This window comes from Pelmatolapia mariae, linkage group LG10_11, assembly GCF_036321145.2.
Source record: "Pelmatolapia mariae isolate MD_Pm_ZW linkage group LG10_11, Pm_UMD_F_2, whole genome shotgun sequence".
Classification (NCBI taxonomy): domain Eukaryota; kingdom Metazoa; phylum Chordata; class Actinopteri; order Cichliformes; family Cichlidae; genus Pelmatolapia; species Pelmatolapia mariae.
This window is the reverse complement of record NC_086236.1, coordinates 17818418-17835171: the sequence shown is the minus strand read 5'-3', so window position 1 is coordinate 17835171 and position 16754 is coordinate 17818418. Positions and strand designations below refer to the sequence as shown.

Here is a 16754-nt window from a genome sequence, read left to right as displayed (position 1 = left end):
CTCCAAGGATTCATTGCGCACACCAGACGTCTGACTGGATGTAACACATCTGAGACACTCCGAGCGTTACACACACGTATATACAGGTACACACACACGTAGACAAAACACACAAAAGCAAACAATTCCACAGTGCAACGAATGTGACCCTGTCACCAACACATCTCCCTAGGTTGCACTTAACTATAGTAGCTGTGACGCCTGTGCATGTCAATCAAAGGACACACACTGTGAGGATAAGAGATACGGACGGGGGCAGAGCTGCGCTCATTAATCATCTACCCAGACCTTTGTATCACAGTTTGTGGGAATGCGATGACCAGAGAGAAACAAAAGAAAAGATATTTTTGATTAAAGACCTTTTTGTGTGTGTTTTGGTGACTGAGATGTTAAACCTCTGTTTGTTATCACATGAAAAATTCCACTAAACCACAGCTTCAAAGCAGAGATGGCTTGTGTGTTTTACTACTATGGCTTTGCACCTAAATATACATGTGTATGCGTGTGCGTGCGTGTGTGTGTGTGTGTGCATTTTCAGCAGAAACAGTATATCATTACGTCTGAGTGGCTGACCTACTGGCTGGAAATCCTGAGGGAGATATTCCCAGAAGCCAGCTTTATCCCAAAGTGGGAATGCAAACAATCCAACAGAAAGGACAGTGAAATCACACAGCCGCCAACTCACACACACAAGCACACACACTCTTGCTGTAAAAGGTATCGTACCTGCCGAGTCGCTGGTCATCTTTGCAGTAGCCTGGCGTGGAAAAAGAGAAGAGGAAAAAATAGAAGTTAAGTACAAACGCCGTGTAATGCAGAAACACGTAAGCAGTGCAGAGTAATCTCATTGTTTCCCTCATACACGCCTTTCGTAGAGCAGCAGTAGCTACACTGGGAATATGATTCAAATTCCAAATCTGGCTCAAATAAGAGAAACATATTTCATGACTGTTTATGCCATACGATCTCATGAAAACCCACAAAGCCCAGACAGCTTATTTACTAGTATTACCAAAGATTTATTGGGAATTAAAAGAAAAAAAGTGTCACATGTGAAGGATATGTGGTACACTCGCTGACATGCTTTTGGTGATTGAGGCAGAGGGCTGTCCGAGAAAAAGCTACTTAAATCATCGTAAATCATTCCATTAAACTTGAGTACAGTGGACAGATTTTACAGCTGGGAGTCCCTGTGTGATTTTCTGACAGCACAAGTCAGAACAAAAGGTTAGACTCGGATGAGGAGATGAACATTACACATGCAGTTAGCATCCTTGTTCACAAAAATTGATAAACTGAAAGATTTGGGATCCCAAGAGTCCAATTTGCTCTGTGTGGGAAACTTCATCCTGACACAGACAGTGTGCGACGAATGGAAAACCCCACATCCACGCAAAAAAGCTGAGATTCACTGAACTTCAGTGTGATCATCCTGGGTTTTCCTGAGGTCATACTATACTGTGTATCACTCAAATCGTTATCTCTACTGTCAGTTCACGATTTAAAAAAGACAGATGCAGAGTAAAAGTGAAGTTTCACATGAAAGCAGTTATTTATATTGTCTATTTAAATTGTCAGTTATGCTTTCAAAATAAAAGCACTTCAATGCTCATTTTAACAAAACAGTCTTGTTTGCTAACAATCATATTATAGATGATTGTCAGCAATGTCTGCTATATATATAATAATGTAAAAAAAATTCTAATTGATCCACAAAGCCAGAAGGTGAGAGTAGCAGTAGATTTTTGTTTAATGTTTCATGCTCGGTGCTGAAACAGTAGTGTATAGCATCCCCTCAATCAGCTCCTACAAGCTTTTTATTTGAATGTTGCTGTTTTAAAGTTCACAGCTGAAAAGTGAACAAAGGAAGGGTGGATCAGCTTATTTTCAGAAAAGCTTTTACAAATAGCTTTGATGCAAATGTGCCTTTGATCTGATCTTGATCTCTCTCGTGCTTGTGTGTGTGTGTGTGTGTGTGTGTGTGTGTGTTCGTGTCTGTGTGAGAAAGAAAGAGAGAAAGTTTAGACAGCTGTGCTTTATCAGTCATGGTTAGAAGAAAATAAATCCACGCCTCTGCATCAGTCTGATCCCATGGTCCCTAGAGCTCCCTCTACCTCCATCCAAACACACACACAAACTTTAACCCTAACCATCAAAAATGAATGCCTAAACGTAACCATAACCTAACTGTAACCCACTAAAACACTAAACACTAAAACCACATTATAAGCCTCAAAAATGGCTTCGAACTCGTGGGGACGGGGATTTTGTCCCCATAAAGGACTGTTGGTCCCCACAAGTATATTAACATTCCAATTTTTGGTCCCCACAAACATATGTGCAAACAAACATATACACAACTAAAAATTGACCTGCATACAGACCAAAGAGTTGTATCAGGGCTGGATGCATCTCTTAAGTCCTGCATCAGGTATTTGCTAGATTTATTTCTGTCCAGTTTCACAGTTATTTTAAAAATCACATTGCACTCCATGCTAAGATACAGTAGGTTTTCAGCTAATGTCTGTTTGGGATTCACCTTGTTGATAACAAAATACTATTTTATGTCTGTCAGACTGTGCAATCCTTGGTATTTTTTTGTACAGCCAACTAAAGAAACTGGAACAAAAAACGTGTTTTTGCAACAGTCTGGTAGTAACAAAGCACCTAAACATATCATTTCAAATAGATTCTTTGCTGAGTTGTAAGGAGACACAACACTGGCTCATCTCTTGAGTTAGAAGCTTTATTTATGCTTGAACGGTTCGTATCATTCCTCTGAACATGCTCAGGCAGAAGGACTGGACTGAAAATGAGTGAAAAACATCCAAAGAAAACCTTTGAAAGCCCTTCAGTAAGACTGGAAAACAATTTATCAAGTCCTCTTTAAAAAACTACAAGAAAGTGTGTCTCCTTGGAAGCAAAATATAAAGAAACACGGAGAGCCTCAAGACTTTTTAAAAGTACTGCAGACATCATTCTTTAAAAACACTATATTTCTATAACAAAAATGTATGGGGAGCTTGTGGACTCTATAACTCCCCCTTTCCTTATTTCTGGCCTCCACTCATTGGTGGATGAGCAGTGGTGTATTTGTGATAGTTTGCGTTGCTGCTGCAGTGCTGACAGAGAAAACAGTGACCTTGCATACTGCCGGATGGAGCGGAGCTGTCTCCTCATTTGACTTTCGCCTTATTTACACAACAGCAGGGGTAATGCAGACTAGACAGAGGCCCAGAAAAAGGCAGGGGATAAATCCTGACTAGTAGTCAAAACACTAAACAAGCAGATGCATTCCTTAAAAGCTCTGCCTAGAAATTCCCAATATTAGACATAAAATACAACAGGAAGTGCAAAGATTGTTCACAATTACACATCGCAGCCTCCAGGTTTTACTCAGTTGGTGTTACAAATTGAAAACATTTCCCTAAATAACTGACCTCAGCTGAATCAGACAGAGTATATCTGCAGAGCCGGTCTCCAGGATCATCTTTGGTGTGTTTATCAAAAAAGCAACTCAGGTGTAACTGCTGGAAAGATTCTAGGTTTGCATTAATTTAATCAAAGTGAGACATCATATCACCTTGTGTCTGAGGACATAATGTATTAATCTGTAATCAAACTGAGCAAAATGGGCTTTTTCATGTTGAAGACTGCAGCTTTTTGACTGCAGTTCATATCCTTCCAAACACCTTCCTGTTACCTTGTCTACAGTATTAATGGTTATCAGGAACACTGCACTCATTTTAATCCACTGACTTCACAGCAAAGATTTATTCAGTTAGACAAGTCAGATGTGTCACTCTCACCTCACAAACTCACACACATAGAAACACAGCCTAACTCACCCTAGCCCGTCGGGCCTGCAGGTGTATAGGGGATGAGAGGGACAAGCGCGTCAGTGGTCTGCTGCGGGTCAAAGGTCGTGAGCGCCGCCTGGACAGAGGCTCAGATTTGTCTGGAAATCTGGAGGTTCCCTGATCCTGATTTACTCGGCTTACCATCCTGTCTACAGCCACAGAACCCTGAGAGGACCAAAGGGAAGAAAAACAGTGAGATGGAGCGGCATGAGACTTAAAGCCAGCTGAAGGTTCAGTGTCACTTTTAAAAGCAGCAGCTGAAGAAAAATCCAACCACAAATTCAACTCACTCGTCATCAGAACACAGGCATCAAAATGTTTTCAAAACTTTTAAAGGACATACATGATTTTATTTAGCGTTATATTTAGATTTTATTTTGACAATAAGAGATAAAAAAAAATGTTGACAATCAAGAATTAAAATTATAAGGAAGAACAGAAAAAATTACCTCAAAAGATGTTTCGTAACCAATGGTAATCTCTGATTTCTGAAATTTTTTTATGGCATGGTGAACAACGAAATCTTAATTCCTCATGACAAATGCCAGTGTAAATAACATAACTCTAATTTTCTTTATAGAAAGTTTCCGTGTAGTTGTGTCCCCTTCAGTTTCTTACCCCAGTCCCTGTCCTCATGTCACCTGTCTCTTCAGCAGCTCTCTGGTGTCTGTGGAGTATTTCGTGGAGCTGGTGTTGGTGGTGAGTGATGAAAGACATAAGACACTGGTAATGATATAGCTGCCCTTCTCTTATTCTGAAAAATCCCCCTTTATGCCGTAAGTATCTCCGCTCAGTGACAACACTGGAAAGTCCAGCTTGACCTGATTGCTCAACTACTGTACCCAGCAGCGGGAAGACCCGCCGTCATGCTTCCCGCTCTTCCCTCCTGTCCGCCGCTGAGCTGATAACAGGGATGTGTGTGCAAATGTGAGCGTGTGTTACTGAAGCAGGGATGGCATTCATGTCTGTAAACGGCATGCTGTTTTCCCCACCAAGATTTCCATCTGCAAGTGCATGTGGATAGAGAGCCACATTTTCTCTTTATTACAGCACACAAGGCTTGTCTGTGCAGAAAATTCCCCCTCTGACCTTGCAGAGCATTGCCATCATAGAGATGGCATGATGCTGTTGCTAATTTTATATAACTGTGTGGTCAAAGTTACATAAAGACATCAGGGACACCGTGTCCCCAAAACTAATCTTTAATTTTAATTGTGTTACTCTTACGTAAAAAGGTTTGTTTGATTTGCATTTTTCGGTTCTTTCTATGAACTAGCCGGGCACTGAGGATATTACCACAGTGCACACCTCTTCATTACACAAAAGCAGCTCTAGCAGCTCTGTACAGTGCAGCATGAAGCATGAAAATTAGTTCACTGGAAGGTTTCTGTCACAATTCCTCCTGAGGTGCACTTAAATGTGCCCCGAGATTCACTGTAATTCATTCATTTCACTAAAAGGCAGAAATATGAACCTCATGGCTGCATTAGATAAAAGTCACTCAGTCATGTTAACCATGTGGGAACCCAACAACATCAATTTAATAGTTGAGATATTGCAGTCGGGATCCAAATGCTTGACTGGGACCATCACCCATATGAGCTGTGATTCTATGACTATCATGACAAAAGGAAGGACACAAATAACAACTTTTTACAGCGACATAACTAACGCAATTCTGGAAAGTGTAATGAGCATGTAGGGTACTTCATGATTGCAGGATAGTGTCTGAGGAAAGAATGAAAGCGAATATTGTTTGGAGCACTGAACTCACTAGTTTTTCTATATTAAGCACATGACCTTAAACTTTGGGCCAACTCAAAGGCAAGACTGATGAAGAGTGTTGTTTAGAGGAATAACGTGGCAGTATATACGAGGAACCTTTGATATTTAGCTGGATATTGCATATTTTTAACTCATATAAATACCTCTGCTGTGCTCCAAAACAAGGATGACCTTTTTGCTAGAAAAAAAGAAGTAGAAAGAAATAGATTGGGTTTAGTGACTCTATAAATGAGATTCTGGGAATAAATGGGCAACATCTGTGCTTCTTACACCATAAGACGGGTGACTAAATTCACCACTTGTATTGAAAATGCTGCTGTCACTGAAAATAAAAGTGTGTTTAAGTGTTACACACAAGTGCTCCACAGAGAATGTGGCACATAAAGCTAAAAACAGAGAGATACTGTAAACGCGCTTTATTGCTGTTTCCAGACAGTTTGGATGAGATTAGCGCGATTAAATACCACCATTTTATTACATTCCTGAAGTTCTGTGCTGCTGGTTAAAGAGCTTTTGAGGTTACCAGATTTACACTTGGTAAGCGTAATGAGGCAGCTGGAATGCTGTGTGAGAGCAGAGCAGCAGAGCACAGCACAGGAGCCATCCGCAGACCGTGTTCCTCTTCCAAAAACCATGTTAAATACACCTGTAAAATAACAGCAAGCCGAAATGACGAGCTCAGCTCCTGTAATCTGCTCTCTGGAGACACGGCGCTTTATCCAGGTGGATGCCAAATGAGTCAAGATCTGTCTGATTTGTGAAATGCCTTAATGATGGAAAAACAACAGGCTTGGAGAACGTCCAAACTAATATTCTTAGCTATGCTGCCTTGTTAAATGAAAGGTGGGTAGCTTAACGGGGGGGAGGAGATAGAAAACTGAGGCCTGTCTAACATGTGTGAATGGTACATTCTGTGTTGATGATGAATATATGCAGTCGGTAAAATGTTGCTAAAGCTTTGTTTAAAAAAGCAATCATTTTTGCTATAACCAAAGCAGTGGCCCACGCAATACTCCAATTTAATATTTCACTTAGAATTTAAACTTTGTGCAGCAAATCAACCAGTGGAAAAAAATCAGCTTATCTGATAAAACAAATTCGTCTTGAGTGGTCATTACTCAGTTTTATCATTGATTTACCCGCAGACTTTGAGTGAGAGGCAGTTTCTAACATGGATGCGTTGGCAGTCCAACAAAGGGCTGACAGAGATATCCGTTCATGGCCTTCACACTCATCCATTTATAATTAAAAATCACTGGTAAACACATACATGTGTTCAGTCTGTGAGGAGGAAACCAAAACAAGAGAAGATGTGAATGCCACACAGAATGCCTCCGTCACCACGCTGCTACAAAAACTAACAACTCATGCCCGTGGTGTTAAACCTCGTCTTTTCTCTTGACTTGGTGATTGCACTGAATACCACAGTATTGTGCAAAAAAGTCTTTAACCATATGTCATTTCTTTATATTTTTCCCTGCAGGACGTCTTTATCATCATATAATTTGTCTTGAGCAATAGTGCCCCAGGTTTCCTGAAGGTCTTGAGTTTCTTTTTTGTTGCTCATTTTCAGTTCAGTTCTTATACTTGAATGTTTGTTAAGCCACTTAACAATGACCTGTGACTGATTCGAGTGTAAAAAAAAAAGTACCTAACTCAGTTTAAATTTTATCTTTTGGCACTCTGTCACTAGCAGCTTGTTGCAAAAACACAATATTATGTTATGGTCTTATGTAGTGATAAAACCAAAGGTGGAATTTTTGACTCAAATTGTTGACTTCATGCATGTTTAATATGTGTTATGTACAGTATGAAGGTCAGGAGAGATGTACAACAGTGAGTGTCTACAGACATCTGTAAAACACGGTGGAGGCTCAGGCTGCAATTCAGTCGGTAGTGTTGGAGATAAAAATTGATGGAATTAGGCTCACAGGAACATTCAGACTTTAATGGCTCACCATTAAATACCACAGAAAAAAAGGCAGCCAATATCCAGAAAAGAGCTTTGAATGCCCTTCAGGAATCCTGGAGAACTATTCGTGAAGACACAAGCAATAAATTACAGGAAAGCTGCCTGAGAGACGTCTTCCTATACTGAGGAATAATGGTTCATACAAACACTGACTCTCAAACTTGTTAGAATTGTACAGTTATCTTTATATACTGTATTTCTGTTTTTCTATGCACACTTGTTAATAAATCACCTGTTTCCCATTTTCAAAGCAAAACACATAGAAATGAGGGGTGACTCATGACTTTTGCATATGCTGTAGTTTTAATATTGATAAATTCCCTCATTTAATACCTCCTGAACAGAGAATCTCTCCAGGTTTAATGTCTTCTCTTTATCAGCAGAATGCATTCAGTTGCAATCTCAACTTGAATGCGTGCATAAAAAACCTGCGTAAATCAGTGAAATTCTACATTTTACAAGCCTCACTGTTTAAGTTTCTCTAAGTGATGCACAGCATACTAGCTACATGTGAATGTGTATTAAGAAATGTCTCACTTCACCTTTATTTTCCTTCAACTTTAAGTCTGTGAGTTTATTTTTAATCACCACGTATAATCTTCATTCATTCAAAGCATTCTGAGATGTTACTTTTTAAAGCCTCGTGTGAATAAACATAACATTACTTGTACTTGACTCACTGTTGTGCTCTGCTGCTCCTCATCAGCACTGGCCTCATTTGAGTAGGAGGAAATTGCGCCTTGGACTTCTTGGATGCTCTCATTGAGGTGGTCCAACTTTTTCATTAGCAGGGTCATGGAGTCACACGCAGAAGCCTGAACATATAGGTAAAAAAACAAAACAAACAAATGCAGGAAAATATTTCTCAAGGGCAAGCTCTGGGAATAATCTTACACTAAGGCCTTTCGTGTATGCTGAACCTAAAACCATATACTCCTCTTCCTCATTCTTCTACTCCACCTTTCACTGCCTATAGGGCTCCTTAGAGATGAACATTGGGCTTTTTCAGCCTAACTAAGGGTAGACTTTGCCGTCTAATCATGTCTCAGTATGATTTTTGTAGAGCAAATACATTTTTGTCAAGTCAATGTCAAAGACTGTCGCCTGTAAGGAGTAAGCTTTGCTTCATATCACAACAGCACTGCATGTTATGTAAATGTGTAATATCTCTCCAGGCCAATAGTCATGCACTACACCCTCATGTTCCCTCGCTTTCCTTCTACACCCATTGGTCACGGGCTCTGACTGAGACACTTGTTCACTCGCCTTCCAGGAAATGAACAAACTGCTTTGTTTCGGGGCTCTGCTGCCAACCCCAGAGTCCCAGGGGCTGATAGTAGCACATAGGGCCCCTTTGAGGAGCTCGAAATCCAAAAACAGCCCCCTCACTCACACACACACACACACACATGCATAGCTATACACAAGCATGCACTCACCCACCCACCCACTTACCCACTCACGGACACAAACACACCCTTCTGTCCACTCCCTTTCCCAAAGCCATCATGTTGACCAGTTTGAAAAATATCAGCAATAAGGGCTTTGGCAGCAAAGTCATTTCCTGCACGTTACGGCCCCCACATTTCCAGATTCCTACACACAGGAACACAGAAGGGTTTCTATCACCGGGGTGCTATTTTTACCCTCACTGTGGGTGACTGAGCCGGAGTGACGGGAGAACACATCTAGTGGAGGCTTTTCAATGGCACAAGTGACTGCAGACACAAGCATGTGAATGTAAATGTGCCAACACGAACACAAATGCACACCATAGCATACACAAGCACAGACACAAGCACAGACACAGGCAGAGTGCTCTCAAAGCTCATGAAATGTTAATATACTTCTCTCTGAGGGATCAGAGAAGATAGAGCTTTTAATGCATCCTTACATATTTGCTAAAAGACCTTTTCATTATATGGAGAAGATAAGATGCCTGTTATTTTGATATAGTTTTTTTCCTGCAGCTTTATCATTGATAAATACTTTCATATACAGTCTGTTTGCCTGTTGTACTTACATGTTTTAGATCATCAAACAAATTTTTATATCAGACAAAGTAACCCAAGGAAATACAAAATGATGATTTAATTTATTAAGGGAAAAGGTTATCACACCCTTGCGCCCTCTTGTTAAATCATAATTTAACTGTGATTAACCACATTTTTTTGGGCAAGCTGAGTTCGATTTCAGTAGACGCACCCAAGCCCGATTACTGCCAGACCTGCTGAATCAAGGAATCACTTAAATAGACCCCGTCTGATAATGTGAGGTAGACTAACAGATAAAGAAAAATCAATATATCATGCCACAATCTAAAGAAACAGCTGAGAAACAAAGTCGACATCTGTCAGTTTGATAAGGGTTACAGAGACACTTCAAAGGCTTTGGGTATAAACTCAACCACAGTGAGCCATTATCCACAAATGGAGGAAACTTGGAACACCTTCCCAGGAGTGGCCGACCTGCCAAAATTACTTCAACAGGGCACTGACGACTCATCCAGGAAGTCGTGAGAGAACCCAGAAGAAGATTTAAAGAACTGCAGGCCTCACTTGCCTCAGTTAAAGTCAGAGTTCACGATTCAACAATAATGTTGAATGTCAACGTAGACACAAGTCAAAAGACTGGGACTGGTTAGAAGACTCGTTTCACATTTGCCAAAAAACATCTCAATGATCCCCAAGACTTTTGAGAAAATATTCTGTGGACTGATGAGACAAACCTCAAACTTTTGGAGGGTTTGTGTCCTGTGACATCTGCATAAACTAACACAGCATCACACCAGCAGTCAAACATGGTAATGTAGTGTGATGGTCTGGGGCTGCTTTGCTGGACATGGAAGACTTCCTGTAATTGTTGGATCCATGAAATCTCCTCTCTAACATTAGTAGAGAACATTAGTTTGTGCCTTCAAGCTGAAGCGCATTCCAGTTCTGAAGCAGGGCAATAATCCAAAACACAGCAAGTCCACCTCTGAATGGCTCACAAAAAAATCTAAAATGGATGTTTATGGGGTGGCCTCATACAGGTCTGGAGTTGAGATGCTTTGCTGTGAGCTTAAACTGGTCATTCACGCTGGAAAACCGTCTAATGTGGATGAAATAAAAGAATTCTGCAAAGAAGAGTGGGCCAAAATTCCCCCCACAGTGATGTGAAAGACTCATTTCCACTTATGACAAACAGTTTTAACATTTCAGCTCTTGATGCCAAGGATGACACAAACAGTAACTACTTTTTCACAAAATGGCCAGATAGCTTTTTTCCCCTTAATAAATGAAATCAAATAGCAAATACATTTTTTTCTCTTTTTACTTCACACAGCTGAATATTATCTTGTAAGTGAACCTAATAAAAACATGGCTTAAGTCTTGTCCAGTACTCTTTAAAGGGTATCTAGACTTGGTCTAAATGTCAGCCCAGACAAAGGGTAAAGTGCTAGCTGGCCTAACTGTAATTCCCTTATAGTACTTTATCTTCTTTCATTATCCCAAACAAAAGAATTAACCAGATTGTAACTTGAATTAGAGATGGGAAGTCTCCAATGATGCTTTTGCTTTCTTAACTATTAGGTGTACTTTGACATTTGTAAGCACTGGTAGTAGAGGTGCAAACTAATTCTACAATATTCATCCAAATTCAGAAAACTACAGATATTAAGGGTTATCTCAGGCTAAATAATACTCACACAGACACAAATCTTCAAGAAAGTGAAGTCATACCGTTATCTGTAAAAACACAGATTTAGTTTTCTCAAGTGTCGAGGCATGACAGCAGGCTGCCAGAAACTAACGACAAATCTGTGGCAACGATTAATACACCTTCACATCTGAGCTATTTATAAGGCAGAATAATTATCACCAAGCCTGCAAGACACATTTTATTCCAAGCAAAGTTTAATTACTTGCTTTTAAACATTTAATTTGGCAAAAATTTCGTCCACATTCGGGGGATGTGTCCAAACTGCTCAGGCCAAAATATTCCAGGAATGTGTGAAACAGCAATGGGGTTCCCTTCAATTAAACAGGTATTCAAATGAGCCCCGGCCTCAGTCTGTCAATAAGTAACTTGAAAAGCTACTTGGTCATAATCCTTTTATTTCAGGCCAAGGCGGGAAAGCTGCGTACAGCAAACCAGAGGACTGCTGTGGAAACGTGCCAGCAGCTGAGGGCTGCTCTGACAGGTGTGAGAACACAGTCAGGGGCACTGTCACACTACGGGAAGCCTGCTGGTGTGTTGCATGCTGGGAGGATTGGAGATGCTGGGCCAGACCAGGCCAGGCCAGGCCAAGGGAAATATGGGAGGAATTTCTAACAAGGGGGAACCTGCTGAAAGATTCCTATTTACTTAGACTCTCTTTTTTTAAATTGAATTGAAAAAATAATGCAAAGATTAAGTAGCACACAAAAATGGAAGCTTTTTTTTCAAGTTTTATGCATTTAATAAAAAGAACAGGCTACTTTAAAAAATTCAAATACATTGTGCAGACCCCCTGCTGCTCTGCATCTATAGCCCAAATACAGCACTGGATCAGCACATGACAACTTGCTGTGCACTATACATTGACGCAGGACACGAATGCAATTAATATTTTCCTCAAAGATGATATGAAAGTATTTAGGAAATTCACTCCTGGCCCTCGAATGAAATCAAGTTCAAAATGTTTTGACGTTGCTGCCCTCTGGTGGCGCCTGTAGGGATCACAGTTGCAAAAAAAGATTTTAGCTGAAGGCATTCTGGCAAGTCTCTTTAGGAAACTAGAGGGGGGACATAATAAGATTAATTGTGGCTAAAACTGGCGTTACAGTCCAGGCTGCCTTGACTCACTTGAATACTTGAATGGAGTAGCTGTTAATTTCATGAGCAAAGCTTGTGCTTTTCCTGCTATGACCGGACCCCTCTCTGCTGTGGAAAAAGGATCAGGCTTTCCGCAGTGCAATTTAACACAGGATAAAGGCTTTTCAAGTGCTTTCTCTGGCTGTTCTACTGAGTGAACAAGACTTCTTTGTTTTTTATTATTGCCCAAGCCCCCCTCTTATTTTCCTTACCTGTTTTCCATTCTTCTCCCATGTGTCCTCCTCCTCCTGGCTACCTGTGAACCCAGGTTTGCCCTTGTTGGTGGGTTTTTGCCAGTCAGATGGTGTGCTGTTAGGCTGGGCATCCTGTCTCCTCCTTAAGCACTTCCTGTTCCTGCTCAAGCTTCTACGACGACGGCTGACCAGGAATTCCTTATATTGTAACATTGCAGGAAAGTCATCATCATCACCGTCCTCGCCCTCCGCCTCTTTAGAAGTGGATGACGAGGACTCTCCGCCATCAGAGCTCTCGTTGATGACCTGATTGCCAGTCCCACAGTCGTAATCACAGAACACAATGGCGCTCGGCTGGTGTTTTACTACTCTTAGCACGTCCTCTGGTGTATTCATAGATGCAGGCAGATGTTTATGACAACATTTGTCCAGGAGTGTTGGGGTCTCTGCAGGGCTCTCGTCTTTCTGCTGAGGTATTTTAGCTCCACAGTCTTTTACATTCTCTGCCTCCATCTGAGAATCACTGTGAACAGCTGCTCTGTGATCCAGGGATGACACCTCCATGTCCTGACCTGCTCCAGGAGACATGTCTGAACTCTGTCTGCATTCACAATGTCCATTCTGCCTGAAATCAGACACAGGAGCATCATGCAGGGAGCTCTTGTCCATTTTCAGCTCATTCCATTTTGTGGTATGACTGGTCACAGGATCCAGAGCACAAAGCAGCAAAGGAACAGACTCAGACATGCTTCTTAGCTGGCCGATGGAGGCTTGAGGCAAGAAAGTAGCTTGGCCTTGAAGGTCACCCAACAGAAGATCGACAACCTGGTGGTAAGTATGCCTGTTTGACTACTCCAGCACAGGCAATGCAGCTGATGGACCTTCATACATCTCTACTGAACCATCTGTAAGTTCTTCTGTGATGACCTCGCTCATTTGAAAGGAGCTGAACTGGACCAGCTGCAGCCGATAAACTGAAAGTACGCATGGATGATATTTACAGTTTGGACCAAATTTAAATGGCCCAAAGTTCTTTGATGCCTGAGTTACAGAGAAGAGGAAAGAAAAACAGAAATCGGTAATCAAGAATACATTTAAAAATCCATCCATTCAATAACCCCTTAATACATAAATTGCAAAACATGCAGGATGTAGCACATAATATACAAATTCATACTCATATATGCAAATTAATCAATATTTTTTAACTGTCAGACAGTTCAATAAGCACTCAGTTGTCAAAACATTTGAATTTTCTGCCAATTATTTCATGAGCCAGCAGGGTCAAACCAGGAGCCCTCTTGCTTTAAGGCAACAGTACTAACCACCGCATCGCCATGTGCTCTTTTAAAATAAAACAGATAGATTAAAAAGCAAAAAGCATTAAAAAACACACACACACATGATTTCAACTGAGCATAAATCATTCTCCTACGAAGATAAAGCTCCTCCAGTGTTCCTCGGGTGAAACAGAGCGTGCATATTTGGGTAAACTGATTGATGTTCACATGTACACGAGATGAAAAATATATATGAATGTGTAACAGAGTGCTATTTGTTTTGTAAATGGATGTAGAGGAACTTACGTGAAGCGCTCATGAAACTGCTGCTTGGACAGTTTTCAGAGGCCCATTCAGTGAATTCATTAGTTTTGTTTTAATGAATAACTCTAGTTAACGAGCAGAGGTTAGTGCTCCATTAAAATCTGCTGTCGATTCAACACTGCATACAGGACACTTAAAATGAATAAAAATAGCTCAGCGGCAGTGTGCTTTTACAAGATTACTTTAATATGTAGAAAAATATTTTTCCATTTTTAGTGAAATTATGTGACTCATATCAGTCACATCATGAATGTGATTGTTGGCTGATTCCACCCCTCTGTAATTCTGACATTTTCATTATTTTTCTTTTCTTTTCTCGCATTTTTCTCAAACGCATTGTTTTTTCCTGCAACATAGCTATTTTTGTCTGGAGCCAACACACCCTTTCCTACCCTGGTCCTCAATGTTTTCGTTGCCTTTCAGACACACACACAGACACACACATGTTTAACCCTCAAATTACATAGAAATACTTAATACTCTTTCACTGTAGAGCACAGAGAGTATTTACATGCAAAAATCCTTTCCAACACTCGCAAATGTGACTATTTCCCACATGTTAGCTGAGATGTGAAAATTAGAACTGTAGAGAAAGTTCATAACATCATTTCACTCCTCTCTAACTGCCAAAATATGAGAGAATTTGGGATTCTGACCTACTTCTTAAAAAACACACACACATAAATGAAAGCACGCTGCATTGTAAACAAACACAGACTCATATTTACAACATACCAGACATTTTAGCACAAAGGTTGTGTCACCCAGGAAGTCTTCCCTCAGAGCAGGCTGAAGATCAGGGGGTAGCAGATCTAACAAAGTGACCGGTGCGTTTATGCAGCATGAAACCGACTGAGTTTATGTGGGGAAAGACGTGAAATGCTGAGAGGGGAGGAGAGTGAAAGAAAGGGCTGAGGAATGCTTTTCCCTCCTACATTACCTCACCGGGAACACATAGGGAGCTCCACGGGCAGGTGTTTAGATTATTTGTGTAAGCGTGCGTGTCTGAAGTGCGGCTGTTATTTATTATTTTCCATGTGAATGCAAGTTTGTGCAAGGCAAAAACAAAGAAAAAGAAAAAGGGTAAATGATTCACTCCAGGCAAAGTAAATCAAATCTTTTTGTTGGTCGATCGAGCAGATTAAATATCTGCACGAAGACAAACCAGACTCCCTCCCTCCCCTGTTCACTCATTGCTATACAATATGGCCCAGGGCAAAAGATTTTTCACCTCAGAAGCACATTCCTCAACAACACATGAGGTAATGCTTCAAACTCTTCTTATCTTCTGTAAATATCTCGCCTTCCAGACTATTTCTAACAGCCTGTGCGCTTTCATCAACAACTGAAAGACCTGTGATATTTACAGAGAAGTGGATGGACTGAAAAGTTTTCAGGATTGATAGAAAACACTGATTTCCCCATTTTGGAGGGAACCTCTGTGGTCTGGGGTGAAGCTCTGCTATTTGTAGGTTAACCTTGAAAATGATCCCGTCTGTTGAGGCCCGTTTTTTGGGAGAAGAGGTCCGGACAAGGGGGGAGACTGTAGAAGTCTCTTTGCTTACTATGACATCAACTTCTCAGGGTATTACCTAATTACTTAAGCCGTTACATTAGGCATCAGCAATGTAATAAAATCCTAATCAAAATAACTTCAAAATTTCACATCCAAATCTTTCGTTCATCAGGAACATCGAGACATATTTAAATGTAGAGATTAACATTTACTTTAAATCGTGACGATCGCGATGAATGTTTTACTGTTTTGAAGAACTTCACATTTATGAGAGCGATCCCGTTTGAAGGATCTTGTTAAACCTTCCCCAGATGTTTCACGGCTCCACTGTGCTGTGATGATTTATCTCCAGTCTATTAATAAAACATGCATGTATTTCAATGCAAGCTACGCTAACCTGCTGAGACACGCTTCGTGTAGCATTCCTGTGAAAAAGAGGTATAGTCGCCTGGATCAGGTTGAGCAGAGTAAAAAGAAAAGAATAAAAACAAAATGGAGAAAAACAGACATCAAGGTCATGTTTGATGGGTAAAGTTTGAATGTTTTGAGGGAAAAAAAAAACATGTTTCTGGTATTTTAAGTGTACAAATCAATTCCACGGAGGGGTCACACCAAACATTAAGGAAGAATAGCTACAGAAATAAAAACGACAACCAGGTTCGTAAATAACTGCGTTATCTTGACAGTGTTGAATGTATATACTGTTCGAAATGCAAAAGAGAATAAGTCCTCATTTTGACAGCAAACATTCAGTCAGATCAGAGAAGAAAAACGACCTTTTGAACTCTATTGTTGCAGAAAACAAGGTATTAAAATTCTGAACCTGTTCTTCTGATAAAGGAGGGAAATATAATGACTCATAGAGAAACACGCTTCTGTTCTGTGGATGTGAGCCTGAGCGTACACTCACGGCCACATCATTAATAAAACATGCATGCATTTTTTGTTCATTTAAATCGGCCAGTCACATGGTAGCAGCTCACT

The 16754-nt window shown here is 40.6% G+C and overlaps 1 protein-coding gene across 1 annotated transcript in view; it reads right to left on the bottom strand.

Moving 5' to 3' along the window:
- Positions 1 to 13061, bottom strand: part of stard13a (StAR related lipid transfer domain containing 13a) — a 48598-nt gene extending 35537 nt beyond the window's left edge. Inside the window, exons 1-4 of the mRNA XM_063485660.1 lie at positions 12669 to 13061; positions 8298 to 8432; positions 3849 to 4025; positions 727 to 757 (exon numbers count right to left, since the gene is read on the bottom strand). Of these exons, the coding sequence (XP_063341730.1) occupies positions 727 to 757; positions 3849 to 4025; positions 8298 to 8432; positions 12669 to 13046 (721 nt within the window). The 5' untranslated portion in view covers positions 13047 to 13061. The remainder of the gene's footprint in view (positions 1 to 726; positions 758 to 3848; positions 4026 to 8297; positions 8433 to 12668) is intronic.
- Between the last annotated feature and the right edge of the window lie 3693 nt (positions 13062 to 16754).